The sequence below is a fragment of the Ornithodoros turicata genome, chromosome 1 (genome assembly GCF_037126465.1).
Source record: "Ornithodoros turicata isolate Travis chromosome 1, ASM3712646v1, whole genome shotgun sequence".
NCBI lineage: Eukaryota > Metazoa > Arthropoda > Arachnida > Ixodida > Argasidae > Ornithodoros > Ornithodoros turicata.
Window position 1 is genome coordinate 108,842,855 of NC_088201.1, and position 16,838 is coordinate 108,859,692.

At 44.6% G+C, this 16,838-nt stretch overlaps 1 protein-coding gene across 1 annotated transcript; it reads right to left on the bottom strand.

Annotated features, from left to right (window-relative positions):
* Positions 1 to 3,021: 3,021 nt before the first annotated feature.
* On the bottom strand, positions 3,022 to 10,454 carry LOC135382439 (uncharacterized). The gene is made up of 7 exons (XM_064612591.1): positions 10,339 to 10,454; positions 9,305 to 9,392; positions 7,313 to 7,486; positions 7,076 to 7,186; positions 6,505 to 6,615; positions 4,669 to 4,887; positions 3,022 to 3,216 (listed from the first exon to the last, which is right to left on the bottom strand). Exons 1-7 carry the CDS (start codon positions 10,452 to 10,454, stop codon positions 3,022 to 3,024), a joined length of 1,014 nt encoding a protein of 337 aa, XP_064468661.1.
* Between the last annotated feature and the right edge of the window lie 6,384 nt (positions 10,455 to 16,838).

A 16,838-nucleotide genomic window follows, 5' to 3' on the forward strand; every position in this document is an offset into this window, starting at 1 on the left:
CGTTTCAGTCTTCTTCAATCTGCGGAAGGCTTATGATACCACGTGGCGGTATGGTATCCTTCGGGATTTGTGCTCTGGTGGAATACGTGGTAAACTGTTGCAATGTATCACTGACTTCTTTCGGGGACACACCTTTAGGTCAAACTTGGCACAACGCTGTCACGCCCATTTGTACAAGAAAATGGCACCCCGCAAGGATCTGTGCTCCGTGTCACCCTGTTTATTCTTAAAATGAATTCCATTGCAAACGTCACTCCCCCTTCGGTTTTATACTCCATATATATACCGTTCTCACCATCAATAATCTTGTAAAGTGGGCAAATGAGAACGGTTTCAAGTTCTCAGCTGAAAAAAAACTGTGTGCGTCCCATTTTCGAGAGTCAGAAGGATGTTCCCCGATCCCTGGCTTACAATGAACCGTCAAGAACTTGTTGTGAAGAGTGAACACAAAATCCTTGGTGTCATCTTTGACAAAAAACTTATATTTGTTCCCCACATCAAGGACTTGAAAACTAGATGTGTGAGGGCCTTGAAACTTATTAATATTATTGCCCACAGATCCTGGGGCGCAGACCGTGAAACACTGCATCGCCTCTCACCTGTGTTGTCAGGGCAAAATTTGACTATGGGTGCATAGTGTACGGGTCAGCCCGGCAGTCTGCTCTGAAATGCATAGATCCTCTCCACCACCAGGCTTTGCGATTAATCCTGGAAGCATTCCGAACACCGCCTGTGCAAAGTCTTTATGTGCAATGCAATGAGTGGTCTCTCGAAAGACGACGTGCCTACCATGGTATCCTCTATGCACTAAAAATTTCCAGTTACACAGAACACGCGGCACTCTCCTGCGTTACGGAGACTCGTTTTGAGTAAATGTTCTTGAACACGCCAAGAGTCTTTCTTCCATTTGGCTTGCGAACACGGCAGATTGCTGAATTTTTTGGAGATTGCTGAACAGTTTTACGCTCGATTATTCTTCACTTTCAAAATGTAACGAAAGAATACCTTCTTGGCAGTTAACGATACCGTCAAACTTTTCCTTTACAAGGTACAACAAAAGAAATACAACCATTGTAGTTTTAAAATAGGAGTTTGAGACTTCGAGGGAAAGTTTCGGCGGCCATGCTGCCTTCTATACAGATGGATCAAAGAGTGAAGTCGGTGTATCGTGCGCCATGGTAACGGAGAACGTCAAAAGGGCGAGACGCTTAGATTTTTGCAGCGCCGCCATCATTGGGCTGATGCTAGCACTGCGCTTCATGGAAAATGGAATTAAATCATCCGTAGTCTACGCGGATTCGCTCAGCGCTGTGCATGCTATTCGTGGACTGCACCGAACAAAAAACACGATTGTCGAGCAAGCGCGATACTTTGCCAGCACAGTGCTCAACAGATGTTATCGCCTGACCCCTTGTTGGGTACCCAGCCATGTAGGTATACAAGGGAATGAAAAAGCTGACCAGGCCGCTGCTGAGGCCGCGGTCTTGGGAGAGATCACCCCTACTGGCTTTCCTCATCAGGATTTGAGACCCCTGCTGAGGAGTGCGATCATTCATAAGTGGCTGGAATTTTGGACCACACAAAATGATAAGTTGCACATGATAAAGCACTATGTGAGAAGACCAGTGCCAAGTCTATCAAACCGTTCACAAGACACATTAGCCTCCCGACTGAGAATTGGATACACATACTTGACACATGGCTTCTTACTCCGACGTGAGGGCCCTCCTGAATGTGTGCATTGTGGGGTCCAGCTCACCATTTTACACATTCTCTGTACATGTCCCTATTTTGAGAAGCAGTGCAAGGAACACTTTTCACAATTTTAGAAGTATTGCCTGCCATTTCACGCGACCCTATGACTGGAAGATGAACCACTTGTGCCATTCCAAAGGGTGTTGCATTTTTTAGAACACAGTAATATTCTCAATAGGCTTTGAGGTTTTAACTTGTCCATTTTAGACTACGACAGTTTGTTTTATTTACAAACATAGTTTTTGTTTAATTACCTCAGTATATTTAGCTCAGTTTAATGTACTCACCAGCGTTCGGCGCATTAGGGCCATAGTTGTCGATACGCCAAAAAACCCTCAAAAAACATCATCATCATCATCATCTTATCCTCGTTCTTCTGTGATGTTGCTGCGACTGTACCATGGGCAACGAATAATCTTTCGCGGGACTCAGCTTCTACTCTGAGAAACTTCATTAAGTCCTTCAACTTTGTTACGTGTTGCGTTTCCGAAAGCCCTGAATCCATTATGCCGTCTCCTCGGTCATTTCTGTTCCTTATTGCAGCTTCATCCTCCGCTTCCAGCTCCTTTCTGTTGAAATCGATAACTAGCGCCTGAGGTATGAGTCGAAGCATGAGGGAGTACAGCATTGATGAAAAAGACTCCTCAAGTACCCCGAGCGTTGTCAACGCTCTGACATGCGGTGCCAGCTCGTCGTGAAGCTTACTGAGGCCTCTGGTATCTTGCTGTGATCTTACGAGCTGCAAGTCCACCAGTCTGGTGATGTGGTCCTCTATTTGCAGAGACTCATTCCCAAACCGACCTTTGAGAATTTCAAGGGCGTCTCCGTAGCATCTTTCCGTTGGGGGCAATCCGGAAATGGCCGACGCTGCTTCGCTAGTGAGCGCTGCTCTTAAATAATTGAACTCGTCGCACGCAGACAATTTCGCGTGCTCGTGTACAACCTGTCGGAATTGCTCCCAGAACGCCATCCAGTTCTTTCTTTGCCCGTTGAACTTTATGAGGTCCAATTTTGGCAGTTTAACCTCAACGCTTGGTATCCTTGTGCCTTCCATGGGTCTCGTTTGTGAACGAAGTCCATCTGCGCCAATTCCCCATGAGCTTAACCTTAGTAGTCTGAACTGCAATCTTGCCAATACCGCCGTGGCTCGATCAATATACTCAAAGCTCGCCTGTTGTTCCTCTTCGACTTCTTCCGCAGACCACAGGAGCTCCAATTCGGCGTTCACTCTCTCTAAGTAGTTGTCGATGCGCAAAAAAAAAACCCCTAATCATCATCGTCTCTCTCTAAGTTCTCCATATGCTTCATGACTCGTGCAGACACTACTCCTATGTCTTCCTCACGCAAATTAACTACTTCTAGCTTCTCCGTAGCCTCGCTGATAGCCCGAGAAAGAGCGCTGCGCAACCCTCGGCGTTGACGCTTTAGGCCTTCTTTGCTTTCCATTTTCCTCTCGTAGGCCTAAGCAGTTGCACGATGTTCCACTGTAGGTAGTCGAAATCTCCCAGCTGTAGTCTCTTCCCAGGTTTCGGCACCAATTCTTCTTGTAGTTCTTTTCGAGCCCAGGCCTTCTAAATAGGATGGCTCCCACATTGCAATAACGAACACCGCGAATTTATTCAATGCTTACTGGGTCGAACAACAAACTAAAAAAAAAAAAAGGTTCCCTTGCGCCTTAGCGCATATCTTCCTTCTTCTTCATCCTCGGGGAAATGGCCGTTATCCACTGAGGGCGATTGGCCAGTACCAGATGAGGATCATAGGCGTGGATTTTCCTGAACACTAGCTATATATGTGAGGAGGAGGAGGAGGAGGTTGAGGCTTGTCGGACTAACGATAGGTATGGGATTCGCGGAGGATAGCCGTGAAGTTAAGCGCAAGAGAAAAGACGAGGCGAAGATACGTTCGCAGCTCAAAAGCGCTGGCTAAGAGTCATGAAGGCAGCCACACTAGATGCTACCGTCCAGTTCCACCTCCCTGCATGCGAAGACCCGAACGATAGAAGAGAGCCTAGGCAGAGGGGGGCGCCTTGCATTTTCAGAGGGCGAACCACACAGTAAATTTTTTTACACCTTTTTAGTGTAAATGGTTTGTCCCATAGCGCACCTCATATCAGTGTAAATTTTACACCATACACCAGGGTGTAATTTTTTACACCTTTCCAAAATGGTGTAATCTACACAAAACACCCTTTCCATAAGGTGTAAAGTGCCAAAAACACTTATTGAAAGGGGTGTTTTATAAAAGAAACACCCTTGCAATGGAGTGTATCGGATGCAGCATCGGAGCACTGCTGTTGAGCTGGCTGTTGCATAGCTTATATAAACTGCGCATGCTGGTTATGGAAACCTTGCAAGGCCTCAGATTATGGCCTTGAATAATCTGAGATGTATGGTACACCAGACGACCATAGAAACCATTTTGGCAGGCCACGGATGACTGATGCTGCTCCACAGACGAGGGTTTAGGGAAGGGTTCCCGACCAGCTCAACAGCGTGCCTCAATGTGAGGAATATGCCTGGAACAAGGTATGAAGGCAAAGTTTCGTTTATTGGCACACGTACACGTACACATATCAGTGAAGAAAATGCAATTAAATGGAATATGAAGCCTTTGTAAAATATTAAATGAAAATGAAAAGCAATGCAATGTGGAGTGCAAGGTATGTTGACTAGATGGCTACATTGCTACCAAAATCGTAATCGTCCTACGCTTGTAAGGGTTCAGCACCAAAGAAGAAAAATAAGTCCTTGACAAAATGGACATCTGTTTTGTGGGTCATGCAGGACTCAGTCGACGCACTGCAAGTCGCCTACATAGCAAAAAGGTTTAGGTCTTGGAAGTCTTAGCAAACTCGTTTCCGTAGTTGTTAAAAAACTTTATCACAGGGCTTCGTGGACGAGAGTCACTCACTTTGATACAAAGCTGTTCCAGGGTGCAAAGAGTATTGTACGTCTTGGAACTGTATACAATTTGAAACAACCAATAGGCTGCAAGAATGGCAGCCAAGCCCTCTTCAAGATCGATTGTTCGAAAGAGGCGCTGCTTGTCGACATAGAGGTGCATATGTTCTGCTTGTTCGATGCTGCTGCCAGTGAACATGATGCAAGGAGTTGCTGGGATTGGTGTATCCTATTAAAGGGAGAACATATGTTTAGGAATGCATACAATGTGAATTGTGGGGCCTTGAACATTGAGTACAATTGTAGTACACAAATATATGACCCAGTCCCTCTTTCGCTGTTCACTGAATATGCATTCCAATTTGAGAACTGTTATCAACCCAGGACGAATGTTCTCTGAGGTGTTCGTACAGGTCCCATTTGCAAAGGGGTGGCATGTTCCAAACGGAAACTCTGCTCAAGTGCAAACTTTTACGACTCTTGTGCAATTACTAAATGTGCAAAATTATCAGAATTTTCCACATAGATTCGATAAAAATATCGATAAAGTTAATATTATATCGATATGGGAAATTGATAGTATATCAATATGTCGCTGGACATTCCCAGGAAAAAAAACGATGCCTGGTCTACAGCTTTTGAGATACTTTGTGCAATCAGGGTGTCTACAAAACTGTAGCCTTCAAATTCCCTGACTTTTCCAGGTGGTTTTCACTGACCAAAACAAAAGGGAACTTGGTGGCCGCTGATACATTTTGATACAGATTTTTCACAAAACAGATCATTGACTGAGAAATTAGTAAGACTGCCCTACTTTTATGCCTCTGAGCTTGTCGCATTGGCGAACCGCTACTTGCGTAAAAATTGCTGCGCCATGACCTCCCGACCACTCATCAGAGCTGGTGATTCACTGTGCATCGTGACGGCACTTGTCTGCTGTTTTCCTTTACTTCAGCTGCCTTTTTCGCAAATTCCCTGACAATCCCATGACTTTTCCAGTCGCATCAAAATTCTCTGATAATTCAGTTTTCCAGGTTGGTAGATAACCTGGTAATGTCACGAGCCTGCGAATGAATTTCGCTTGAATGTCGCGCTCAGTTGACTATAACCATGCCTTTTCAACAGTGATGGCCAGTAGCTAACTACATGTAGTTAAACTACTAGTTAAACTACCTGATTGTAGTTAAAAAGTAGTTATCAACTACCTGCAGATATGTAGTGGCAACTACTAGTTAAACTACTATTTCGAGTAGTTAACTACAGTAGTTAGGTTACTGCATGCGCCAACTACTTCCAATTTTGCCACAAGCTTTACGGCACGATTGTGCTTCCGATTTTTACCTTGAGCTACTTGTTTGATGAGAACGGAGGTGCAGAGCAATTGTGCCGTGCATGTGTACTAAATCTTCACTTTTATCGCTGCTTGTGATTCTATTTAGGTGTCCAAGAACACTATAGAATGGGATTGGTGTTGATGGACAACGTTAAGTAGTTATAGATGTAGTTAAAATACAGTGCAGTAGTTAAAGAAGTAGTTTTAACTACCTCCCCTGAAAAGTAGTTGAACTACTAGTTAAACTACTCAATCACAAAGTAGTTAGTAGTTATAGTTAAACTACTGTAGAAGTAGTTAGTGGCCATCACTGCTTTTCAACCTTCCACCTCTAAGGCGTCTGTCTTTATATCGACAAATACACATCTATGTATTATCTCCTGGAGGAAATACTGATATTGTTCCATTTACAATAATTACAAGTACGACGAGATTGACCGGTACCACTGTGTACTCCAAGAATCGGCGCAAATTGCAGAACTGTGATCATGATTATGAGTGGAATATACTTACATATTGCATGAACATGTTCTTTATTACTTCGAAGTCCTTTACACATGAACCCAGGATTTGAAGGGCGTGGATAGCAAGGAGATCTGGAAAAGTCCAAAGAGGAAACTCAACCTACGATTTTCAGTGAGATAACACGAACTGCAACAAGAGAGCAGATATGTACCCAATGCACTAATTTTGCAACACAAAACTATAGTTTTTTTTTGGCTTTTATTGCTTGCTTAGCTACACTTACGTGCTCGTCGTCTTTCTCCTATATCCTCCCGTCCACCATCAGCAAGGAGCAGGTCGCGCAGGTGTGGTTTGCATTTAATTCGTCCGTTAATTGCAAGCTCTCGAACACGCTGCAGTGTACTCTGGGTCTCTTCAAATGGGTGGTGCCCATACCGCCTCTTGCATTCGTTGAAAAACTGAAAGAAAGTTCAAGCTTATCAGGACACCAAAGAAGTACTAATTACAATGCACATACCCTTGCAGGGTCCATCAGGTAAGGGTACTTTTCTTTGGTTGTGGCTACTGGCAGGCTGACAACAGCTTCTGTTCGCTGTCTGACGGTAGCTGCCATCCTCACATCTATTTGGTCCTCATCAGGGGCTGCTTTCTTGTCTTCCTTTACAAGCCACTCCTCGTGGTCTGCAATACTCTTGGCATCCTCACCCTCCACCATGAGAACACTCGTTTCCTGCAACGGACCACACATGGTTCACTTAACTATTCACGCCTCTCACGCCTTTGACAATGTTCCCATGAGACAATAAAAAGGAGAAAAGAATAGCGAAATGATCAGGTCTAGTAAGCACAAGCTAACTTTGTGCAACTTCCTCCTTTTCAGCTCTTCCTCAGCACTGTTGGTGCCATCTTCCGGTCTCTTCCTTTTTCCCGGTCGACCATACTTTGCCTTGTTTGCTAGGACTCTTTCGTTGTCAAGCATTTTACGGCGTTCGTTCTTGAACTTGTTCGTCAGGGATGTTAACCAAGAGTCCTATTAAGAGAAGCAACACAAAAGGGCACGAGATGACTGTCAAGCAAGGTGTGCAACAAAGTGAGCATGTAGGTTGCTGTAAGGCATGAGAGCAAAGGCGTCAGGGACTGCACTGCACTGGTAGGAGACCTGCAGCATGTCAACCAACTTAACTAAAAGTATTTATACAGTGTTTTACCTAAAGTGCTAAAATATTCTGACCAAGGAGATACTAGATTAAGCATTGCGAGACTTTCAGCAATAGACAACTTCAGAAAACCCCATCGTGCAAAGCAGCACCGGTGCAGCATGGGAACCTAGTTTTTGAAATAAACTTCAAAAGTTGCCTACTCAACCTTACCTTTTCTTTCCAAAGATAGGAAGCTCACCTGAGATAACTGCAGGCCCACCGAAAACTTTCTCCAGAATTGTAACAGAAATAGTAAAAAAAAAAATTTTGAAAATGCTGCTTTCAGCTCGCCTGCCTGGTTGTCGGAAAAAATTTGGGCGCCAAGGTGCGACACAAGGAGGGAATGTCCCCGCATTTAATTGTTATTGTTGTTGTCCTTGCTGCACAAAATTACCAAAACTCAAATTAAGATACAAAAAGACGAACAAAAATGAAAAAAAAAAATGAAAGGGGAACACACTGCTTGTCGATAGTCAAATCATGGATATACGCTACGACAGTACCCCTCTGTCCAAAAGAGAAAGAAAAGGTTGGAGAAAGCATGTGACAAAGCATCTGTCCACTCGGAAAGCAGCAATACGGGGGTATTTGCAGACTTGCCACAACACTACGGTGCAAAAGATGAAGCAACGTTGACCTCACATGCAGTTGTTGTAGTACCTTATGTGAGAGCAATCGAATGAGACCGTTCTAGGTGCACGAGGAGAAAGGGAAAAGCTGAGGGTCAGTGTGAAAGGCTGACCTGCTTTCGTAGCGTATCTCATACCATAGGCGTCAATGAAACACACTTATCAGGGAACGTATTTACGATGAGACTGTAGTCACCGAAGCTAACGTGAGAGCATTCAAATCATGCAAGAGGAAAAGGCAGAGACATTCCGTCCTCGCGTCACACAGACAACCAGGCAGACAGGACGAACGCAGCATTTTCACATTTTTCCCCTACTATTTCAGTCGCACTTCTCAGCAAAGCTTTTGGTAGGCCTACTGGTATCCGAAGTGGATTTTCTGTTCCTTAAAGAAAAGGTTGACTAGGCAGTTTTCAAAGTCCATTTTTAAAAAAATTGGTTCCCACAAATGAAAAAATTTCTTAATGGAAAATCTAAGCCACATTGAGACACACCCAGCCCTTTGATGTATGTTAAAGGAAGACCCCAGAGCAGTTCTGGCAAAAAACGAGGTGAAAGTCTTTCTCCCCACTACCTCCAATATACCCCATACGAGCTCAGTCCTCAATCTATCAATGTATTGTAACAGCAACAACAACTTTGCTATGAGATGATGAATGGGGAGATTCATCACCACGGGCGATACTCTGCCGCAATCTATTGCAGCGGCTAATTATTGACGGAAAATCCTGATGCAGCAACCTGTGTAGTGCAAAGAATTGATCAATTTTGCTAGTTCCACTGAATGTTGGTTGGGCATATCTCACACTGTGGGCTCTATAGACATACATGATTTCTGGAAGCTGCATTAAGGTGTTATCCACAACACAAAATGAAGGTGGATTGCACATGTGGTACATGCTATTAACGGCCTGGCACCAGCATGCAAAAGATTCAGGCTGGCAACATGCATGCACTATGGGCAGGCAATGCATGCAATAATCATTATTAGGCAGCCTCATCTCAGGTCATGATACTTACACCCCCTTGTCCTATTACGTCAGCTAGGGACGGGTAGCGTTCCAGGAGCAATGTTACAGCTTTGGCATAGAATGATGGACTTGGGTTTCTATGAGGAGGTCCATTACAAGAAAGTCAAACGGCAGCAAAAATACCAAGAAACAGGTAATGTAAAACAAGCTATGCCTATTAGCTGGAGCCCCAAGCTGATTTTTTAATCAAGTGCTTTCCTTTTTGTGGAGATTAGTGATGAATCATAGAAAGTATCCTGATATGATAGTGGCGAGTGTCAAGAGCAGTTTGATCAGGCACCATGAACTTGTTCTCTTACTATTTCTATGACAATATTACTCTTACAGTTTATGTGACCATTATAACTAACAGAAGGAAAAGCACATGTAAACATGCACGCACTGTGCAGACGTATCTCACAAAACAGGCGATGCAAGCAATGTTCTGCGCTCACCAAGCCACAAGTACATGCACTGCAAACTAGCAGGTGGAGGAGGCAGTGAACAAGCTACTGCAAAAATAACAAGCAGGGTGTCAAACCATAAACCTCAATGCTTAAGAAAACAAAATCTTGAGAAAAAAAGAACATATCCTACATACACACCCCTAAACGAATGCACATAATTTTTTTCCGCCGAAATCTAAGCCGGTCGAGCTACACCTCTGGCTGGTTTTGGCTGGAATGGCCCTGGAGTCACTTCCAATTTGCACATGCCATCCTTGGATATCAAAGCGGTGCTAGGCAATCGTAACGAAGACAACACACATAATCATGTGCAACTCACACTGATAGCTTGACCATCGACTGGAACAGGGTGTTTACAATTTTCCTGAACACACATTTTGTTATGGGCGTTTCACGCCGTATCAAGAAATGGAGTGCGCCAAAGTCAGGAAGGGAATACCGGATTCCATGATCGTCATCTACATTATTCCTGTTCAGTGGGAAGGAAGTACAGAAAAGCTAAGAATATAAATTGAATGCACATGCAAAGTTCACGGCATGAAAACATGAAAAAAGCGCAACCTTCATGCCTACTCACATCACTTGGGGACGTATCCCATCTGCACTGCTTGTGGATGGCTCCGACAAGATAGAGGGCTCTATGTCACTTGCCTCGGTACTCTGAACACAAAAATCAAAACTGAAGGCATCCATCTTTGCTGTGCTAGGACACTGGGTACGTCATCCAGACAATGTGCCTCACATGAAACTACAATGGGAGCCTAGCATAAGCACTATTGTAATTGGATATAATAAGTAGATAGTTGTAAAGTTGCCATCAACCACTGTTGAGCCCAGCTCACGTTTTACTTTTTCGATATGAATCCTGGTTTTTGCTATGTCTTCAGAGCTGATATCGATTGAGAATGAAACGAAAAATGCAGAGAAAAGAGAAATAGGAAAATTAGCAAATACTGTTGTAGTGAAGCTGCTCCTTGTGTCCCCTTAAAGTACTTCCTATAGCGTTGCTTCCAGGTGCATGAATCACCAGAAGGGAGCCTGACATTCCTTTTCTACACAATGCCGTAGCGATAGACAGGGAATATAACATAGGCGCTGACAACGAGGCGCAATTTCAAGTTTCGAAACAAGTTATTGCAGCACATGGTAGCGTGCTCGGAGGAACGGATGAGGGGGGGAACGAACCGAGCAACATTACAATCGTATGATCTGAACATAGCTTAAATTGTACAGGTAACAGTAGACTCATACGTACTGCATTCTCCGAGCGTTCCTGGTAAGCTGGTAAGACGCGTACTGTCGCCATGTGCATTAATTCATCGCCGTCCGCCAATTCGACATACTCGTTGAAGTCGCTGTCCAGAACCTATAGAGAGGACAGCAATGTTGTTACTACCTCATCACAACGCCCTACAGGTGTAGTTTTATGTGCTACTTAAAGCGTCTGGCACAAGACGCAACATACCTGCAACCTGTCAGTAGCGTTCACATGTGGCGCCAAAGTGGTCGAAGCCGATATAGCACTTCTCAATGCCCTTAGAGTGCCCTCTTCAAGGAGGCACTTTCGTCTGATGTCTGCGTGAGGCACCACAACCAGGCACGTTACGCCTGTCATTTTTGCTCGAAACCAGCTCACCGTACCGGACGCGGCCACACCGAACCAGACGCACAAACAACGCAAACGCGCCGACGGCCTTATTTCGACTTGGCTTGGATTGCCGCCCGCGACCGACTCCAACGTGCGTCGGTCCCCTGGCGGTATGTTCTGCTTCCCTGTTTACATCATGAAAAAGAAAAATAACGAAACGAAGCTAATTGCACATCTTGGCCTGCCGTAAGCACAAAATCTCGTTAGTGTGTGCTTCCTTCGTGCTTTCTATGACAAAATAGCGGTGCTAGTAGTAGCCTTTCTATCAGCAGATCCTTCATCGTCATGGGGCTCGCCTGGACGCATCGCATGGTCTGAACTGATGATATTTTTTCGAACCAGCTGTTTGTGATTGTCGTGCTGATGAGAGAGAGTATTTTTATGCGCGTTCCTTTCGCTCCCATGTTGTTTCCGTGTGAAGTTATTTGAGTCGAACGGGTCCTGTTTTCTGCCGACACGATGCCCCTTCATTCGGTCGTCGAACTTCCCATTTGCACCTTGGCGGGAATACGAAGCTGACGCCCTTGAGCTGTGCACCACCAGTAACATCGTGTTTGTGGTGAGTTCAGTTTAACTTTTGCTGCTGTGCCTTATTTTATTGAGCCTGATCTTAAGGTTGTGATTGCCTGATCACGTGAAACGTAAACACAGGAGGGTTGTAGAGAACGTGCTTACCAGACTTTACAGCACCCGATAACTAAACTGCTCATACCTCCCCCACTGCAACGCGCCGGAAAAACAAAGACACAGCATCATGTACCAACAAGCCCATATTTCTACGTTGTCCATGCTCATACCTCCACATTCGTCTATAAAAACTACCTAAAATTCCTTCTACAAAAGGCAGTGGTTTCCCATAGAATGTTATTGACTGATATTTTCGTTCGTTTATTTGAATTTCAACCACAACCAGCACAGTCTACTCACAATCTACATTTGATGTTGCCTTATCAAATAAAATAGCTAACCGTTTCGACATGCTATTGCTCCTATCCCCCAGTCTATGAATGTTGATTACAAAAAAGCTTAATATTACTAACCCATACATACTCATCTTATAACAAAAGCATAAGACAAGATGCGGCTTGATCAGTCAAACGCAGTAGAGCTAAGTCTGCGTGTTTGACTGCCTTCTGCCTCTCGAATTACGTACTATGTTTGTTTAGGTTAGAGGCATGTGTCCATTCATGCAAGCACCAGATGCTTTCAGCTTCATAATATAATGTTAAAGATTGAAGATGCAGGCACGAGGTCCCTTGCTGTAGTGGAACAGTCATATATGGGATGCTAATGTTGAGTGTAACTGCGACAATGCATCATACATATTGTACCTGTAAAATGTTCTTTACTTCTGTGCGTTTTGAAGCGAAACTCTCTCCCTCTACCATGAGTGTGCATGGTGTAAGCACTGTTACATTAACACACCGTTACATTAGCTGACCTTACTTTCTGGTCCTTTGCTTTGCAGATGCCAGCTTTACGCTACTTCCGGTGCCCACGCTGCGAGTGGAAGGAATTTTCGCTCAAGTCTCTATTTCGTCACCTCCATGTAACCCATGGCCATGAGAGGCAGTGGACCTGTGGGTTAAGTGGATGCATGCGCTCCTTCTCCACTTTTCCGTCGTACAGGAAGCACGTGTATCGGAAACATGAAGAGGCGTTTCAAGACGAAACCAACACTACCTTTGTGGGTGAAGGTAATCAAGATCACTGTGGCACTCAGTCACATCATGATGCATCAGAAGATGTGGTCCCACCGCCAGACATGGACACAACAGACACTGACATGGGTACCGAAGACCGTGATGAGCAGCATCTGAGTGACACCATGCAAAGTGACCATGTTAGACAGCTAGCATTACTTCTACTAAAGTGGAAGGAGAGCAAGCGGCTGGCAGAGTCCACACTAAATGAGATAGCTAATGATATTATTTGCTATGTTCAGGGTGTTGCAGACGACTGGATGATGAGGCCAGAGCCAGAACGAACAGGATTAATGTCAGCCATAGGTGAACAAATGCAGACATTGTCAACACAAGCAGGCCGGACTGATTACTGGAAATTATACCTGCCATTTGTCGAGCCTCGCACTGTCGTGTTAGGAACAAATGAGCATGGCAGGTGTGATCAATTTCATTACGTGCCCATATGCGAGGCTTTGAGGAACATTTTAGAAGTTCCGGTCATCTACAGTGACTTCTGCCGTTCACAGAGGGAAGCGAATTACCTGTCCACAGTCTTTGATGGAGAAGCCTTTCAGAACCATTCATATTTCAAAGGGGATGAGAAAAAGATCTGTGTGCAATTATACGCTGACGAATTTGAGGTATGTGATCCTCTAGGAAGCAAACGTGGCAAACATAAACTGTTGGGAGTTTATTTTTCTATTCTAAATCTACCACGACGGTCAACATTGTCTCACATGCATCTGGTACTTCTGGTAAAGGACAAACATGCATCGGCATATGGCATGGACAAGGTATTTTCCCCACTCCTGCAGGACATTGCCAATTTAGAAACTGAGGGAATTACAGTGAATGGAGACACCCTGAAGGGTACAGTCTTCATCATGACAGGTGATAACCTGTCCAGTCACCGGATTGCTGGTTTCAAATGCAGTTTCAGTGGGGGCAGGATCTGTCGCTTCTGCTTAGCCTTGCGACATGAAATTAATTATAAGCATCAAGAGACTGATTTTGTCCTTCGCACTCCAGAGGGTCACAGGCATCACCTTGAAATGCTGAAGAATGGCATTCCTACTGTTTCGCTGTATGGTGTGCGGGAGCCTTGTGCTTTAAACTTTAGTGGATTTGAGCCAACCGACCACTTCCCCCCGGATGTGATGCACGATGTTTTAGAGGGTGTAGTGCCATTTGCTATGAAACACATAATCGCGCACTTGATCACCAGTGGCAATTTTTCCCTCATTCAACTTAATCAACGCATCGAGGAGTACAGCTACGAACAGTGTGACATGAGGAACAAACCTGAGAATATCTCTCGTGACTTCCTTCAAGGCAAGGCCTGTATGAAGGGAACCGCCTCACAGGTGTTTTGCTTCTTCAGACATTTCTCACTGTATGTGGGTGACTGTGTGCCATCTGGAAATGCGGCATGGGAGCTCTACCTTCTACTCAGAGAGATAGTTGATATAGTGATGTGCAGAAAGCTCCCCACTTCCTATGTTCCCTACCTGCAGCGACTCATCACTTTCTTCTACCATGATTTTCAAGCTCTCTTTTCTGGAATCTCTGTGCCATGTAAAATGCATTACCTGGTGCATTATCCTTCATTCATTTTCAAGTACGGACCTCTGGTAAACATTTGGGCCATGAGGTTCGAATCAAAGCATCAGTACTTTAAGGACATGACACGCAAGTTACGAAACTTCAAAAATGTTACACGCATGCTAGCTGTCAGGCATCAGTACCTTCAGGCATACGAACTGTCGCAGTCGTTAAACCAGACCTCTCCTTTTGTGACATCGTGTCGCCCTGTGCTACTTGAACACATGCCCGATGTGTTGAAGTCTTTCATTCAGGAGAAGGGCATTGTGGCACCAAGCATTTCAGTGGTGAAATCTGTAAGGATTGACAATGTCCTGTACGTACCAGGGATGTCACTACTGTACAGTGTCAGTCATGACAAGCTACCCGAGTTCGCTCAGATCTGTGGCATATTTACCATCAACAGACGAATCATTTTTCATATGCGTGAGCTCGTAACGGTAGAGTTCGACAGTCACTACCATTTTTATGTTGTCACTCACACTGACAAGTGCTTCGTTCAGAGTGACATTTGGACACTAGGAGAGCCATTATTTCCCACATGGAAGGGTGATCAGTGTGTAATTAATCCTCGTCATGCGCTCTTGTAGGAGGTTCTATTTGGCCCAGTTCTGCATCTCGTAACGGCCTGTGCTGTCTGTGTGTGTGTGTGACTCCATCCACGGCAAAATCAAAATCCTGTACATAACATTCCCACAATTTTCTGAAATCCATGTGACAAGTTTCTTTTCTCTGTGACCACCACCAGCAATAATGAATCGCGAAACAAGAAGCAATGGTTCATGCACGTACTGTTGGAGACACGGTTAGCCAAAATCGCCTGTCAATACTTCGCAGTCCCACATTATCTCTGTTGTTCACGGAGGTGTTGTGTCAATATTGTATTTGAAGGTGGACCATGTGCTACACGTCTTTATTGTGCGAAAGAAATAGTCTTGCAACACCTGGAGGTTTGGGATGAGATAAACCACGGAGTGCTGATTTTAGAGAGCAGTGTCCCCTACAATACATGTCAGTCTCCAAATAAAGTGTGTTAGTGCATACCTGTAACTTCAGTTGCATTGATTTCATTTATTCCCCTATTTCAAAATATATATCTCCAAAACACCATTTTTAACACCCTTAACTCACGCGAAAAGAGTAAAAATCGTGTAACAGGGGTGTTTTTGTGTTTACACCCTTTTTCACACTCCAGTAACACCACCAGATTGGCCTGGAGGTGTAAAAATAAGTGTAGTTCCCAGAACACCTTTTCTTACACTGTTTTTTACACCTTTTAGTACACCTCAGGGAGTAAAAAAGGGTGCTTGCTTCGAAAAACACTGATTTGGTGCAAAACAGGGTGTTAAAAAATTTACTGTGCAGATAGTTCTGACGAAGTCGGTCGTAGAGGCGACAGTGGAGAAGGAAGTGTTCCACTGTTTCGTCCTGTCCACAGTGTGGGCACAATGGCGAATCGTGCACGCCAGCCCGATGCAGGTATAGAAGTTTAGGGGGAGGGCAAGGCACCGGACGCGCGTTAAGGATACCTCAATGAGGAGCAGCCTTCTTCCTCGGACCGGAGCCTACGTACTCTTCCTTTTCCTTCGGCTTTATCCGCACTATGGGTCGAACTGGAAAAATGCTTGGAAATCAGAGTCATTTGGTGGTTGCTGATATCAGATTGTTGTAAAAGTATTAAGCGGCGGTGTTCACGGAACCTTTCGTGTAGCTTCCTCTCGATTTCCCTTATGTATAGAAGATTTGAGCAGATAGAACAAAATATTGCATATATTATGTTGCATGTGTAGTGGCTGGACGTGTAAATATATCGACCATTGGAGCCCCGAAGGCGATAGTTGGGTCCGATATGGGCACAGGTTAAGCACCGTGGTCCCTGGCAAGCAAAAGTCCCGTTTTCTTCTTTGTAATTGTTTGGATGCGGCTGCGGACAAGAAGGGCTCTCAGGTTTGGAGGGCGTCTGTAAGAAATTGTAGTGCCAGTGGGGAGCTGTCCGGAATTGAAAAGGTCCTCCGAGCCGGACTTGATTTGTCGCATCAAGTTAGAGACGGCTGGGTGATACTCAACTGTTAAAGGCAATGATGATTTTTTGTTGGAGGTTGCTGGGATAAGAGTAGCCCACCTGGGGATAGCCGCAACGCG

What these genes read in the sequence shown, in the direction of transcription:
- LOC135382439 (XM_064612591.1), bottom strand. Translation starts at nt 10,454, where the DNA reads ATGGATGCCTTCAGTTTTGATTTTTGTGTTCAGAGTACCGAGGCAAGT. An exon ending in ACGTAATAGGACAAGGGGGT is followed by an intron (nt 7,487 to 9,304) that starts GTAAGTATCATG and finishes TTCTCTTAATAG; the next exon opens with GACTCTTGGTTAACATCCCT. An exon ending in CTGATGAGGACCAAATAGAT is followed by an intron (nt 6,616 to 7,075) that starts GTGAGGATGGCA and finishes TGAAAATCGTAG; the next exon opens with GTTGAGTTTCCTCTTTGGAC.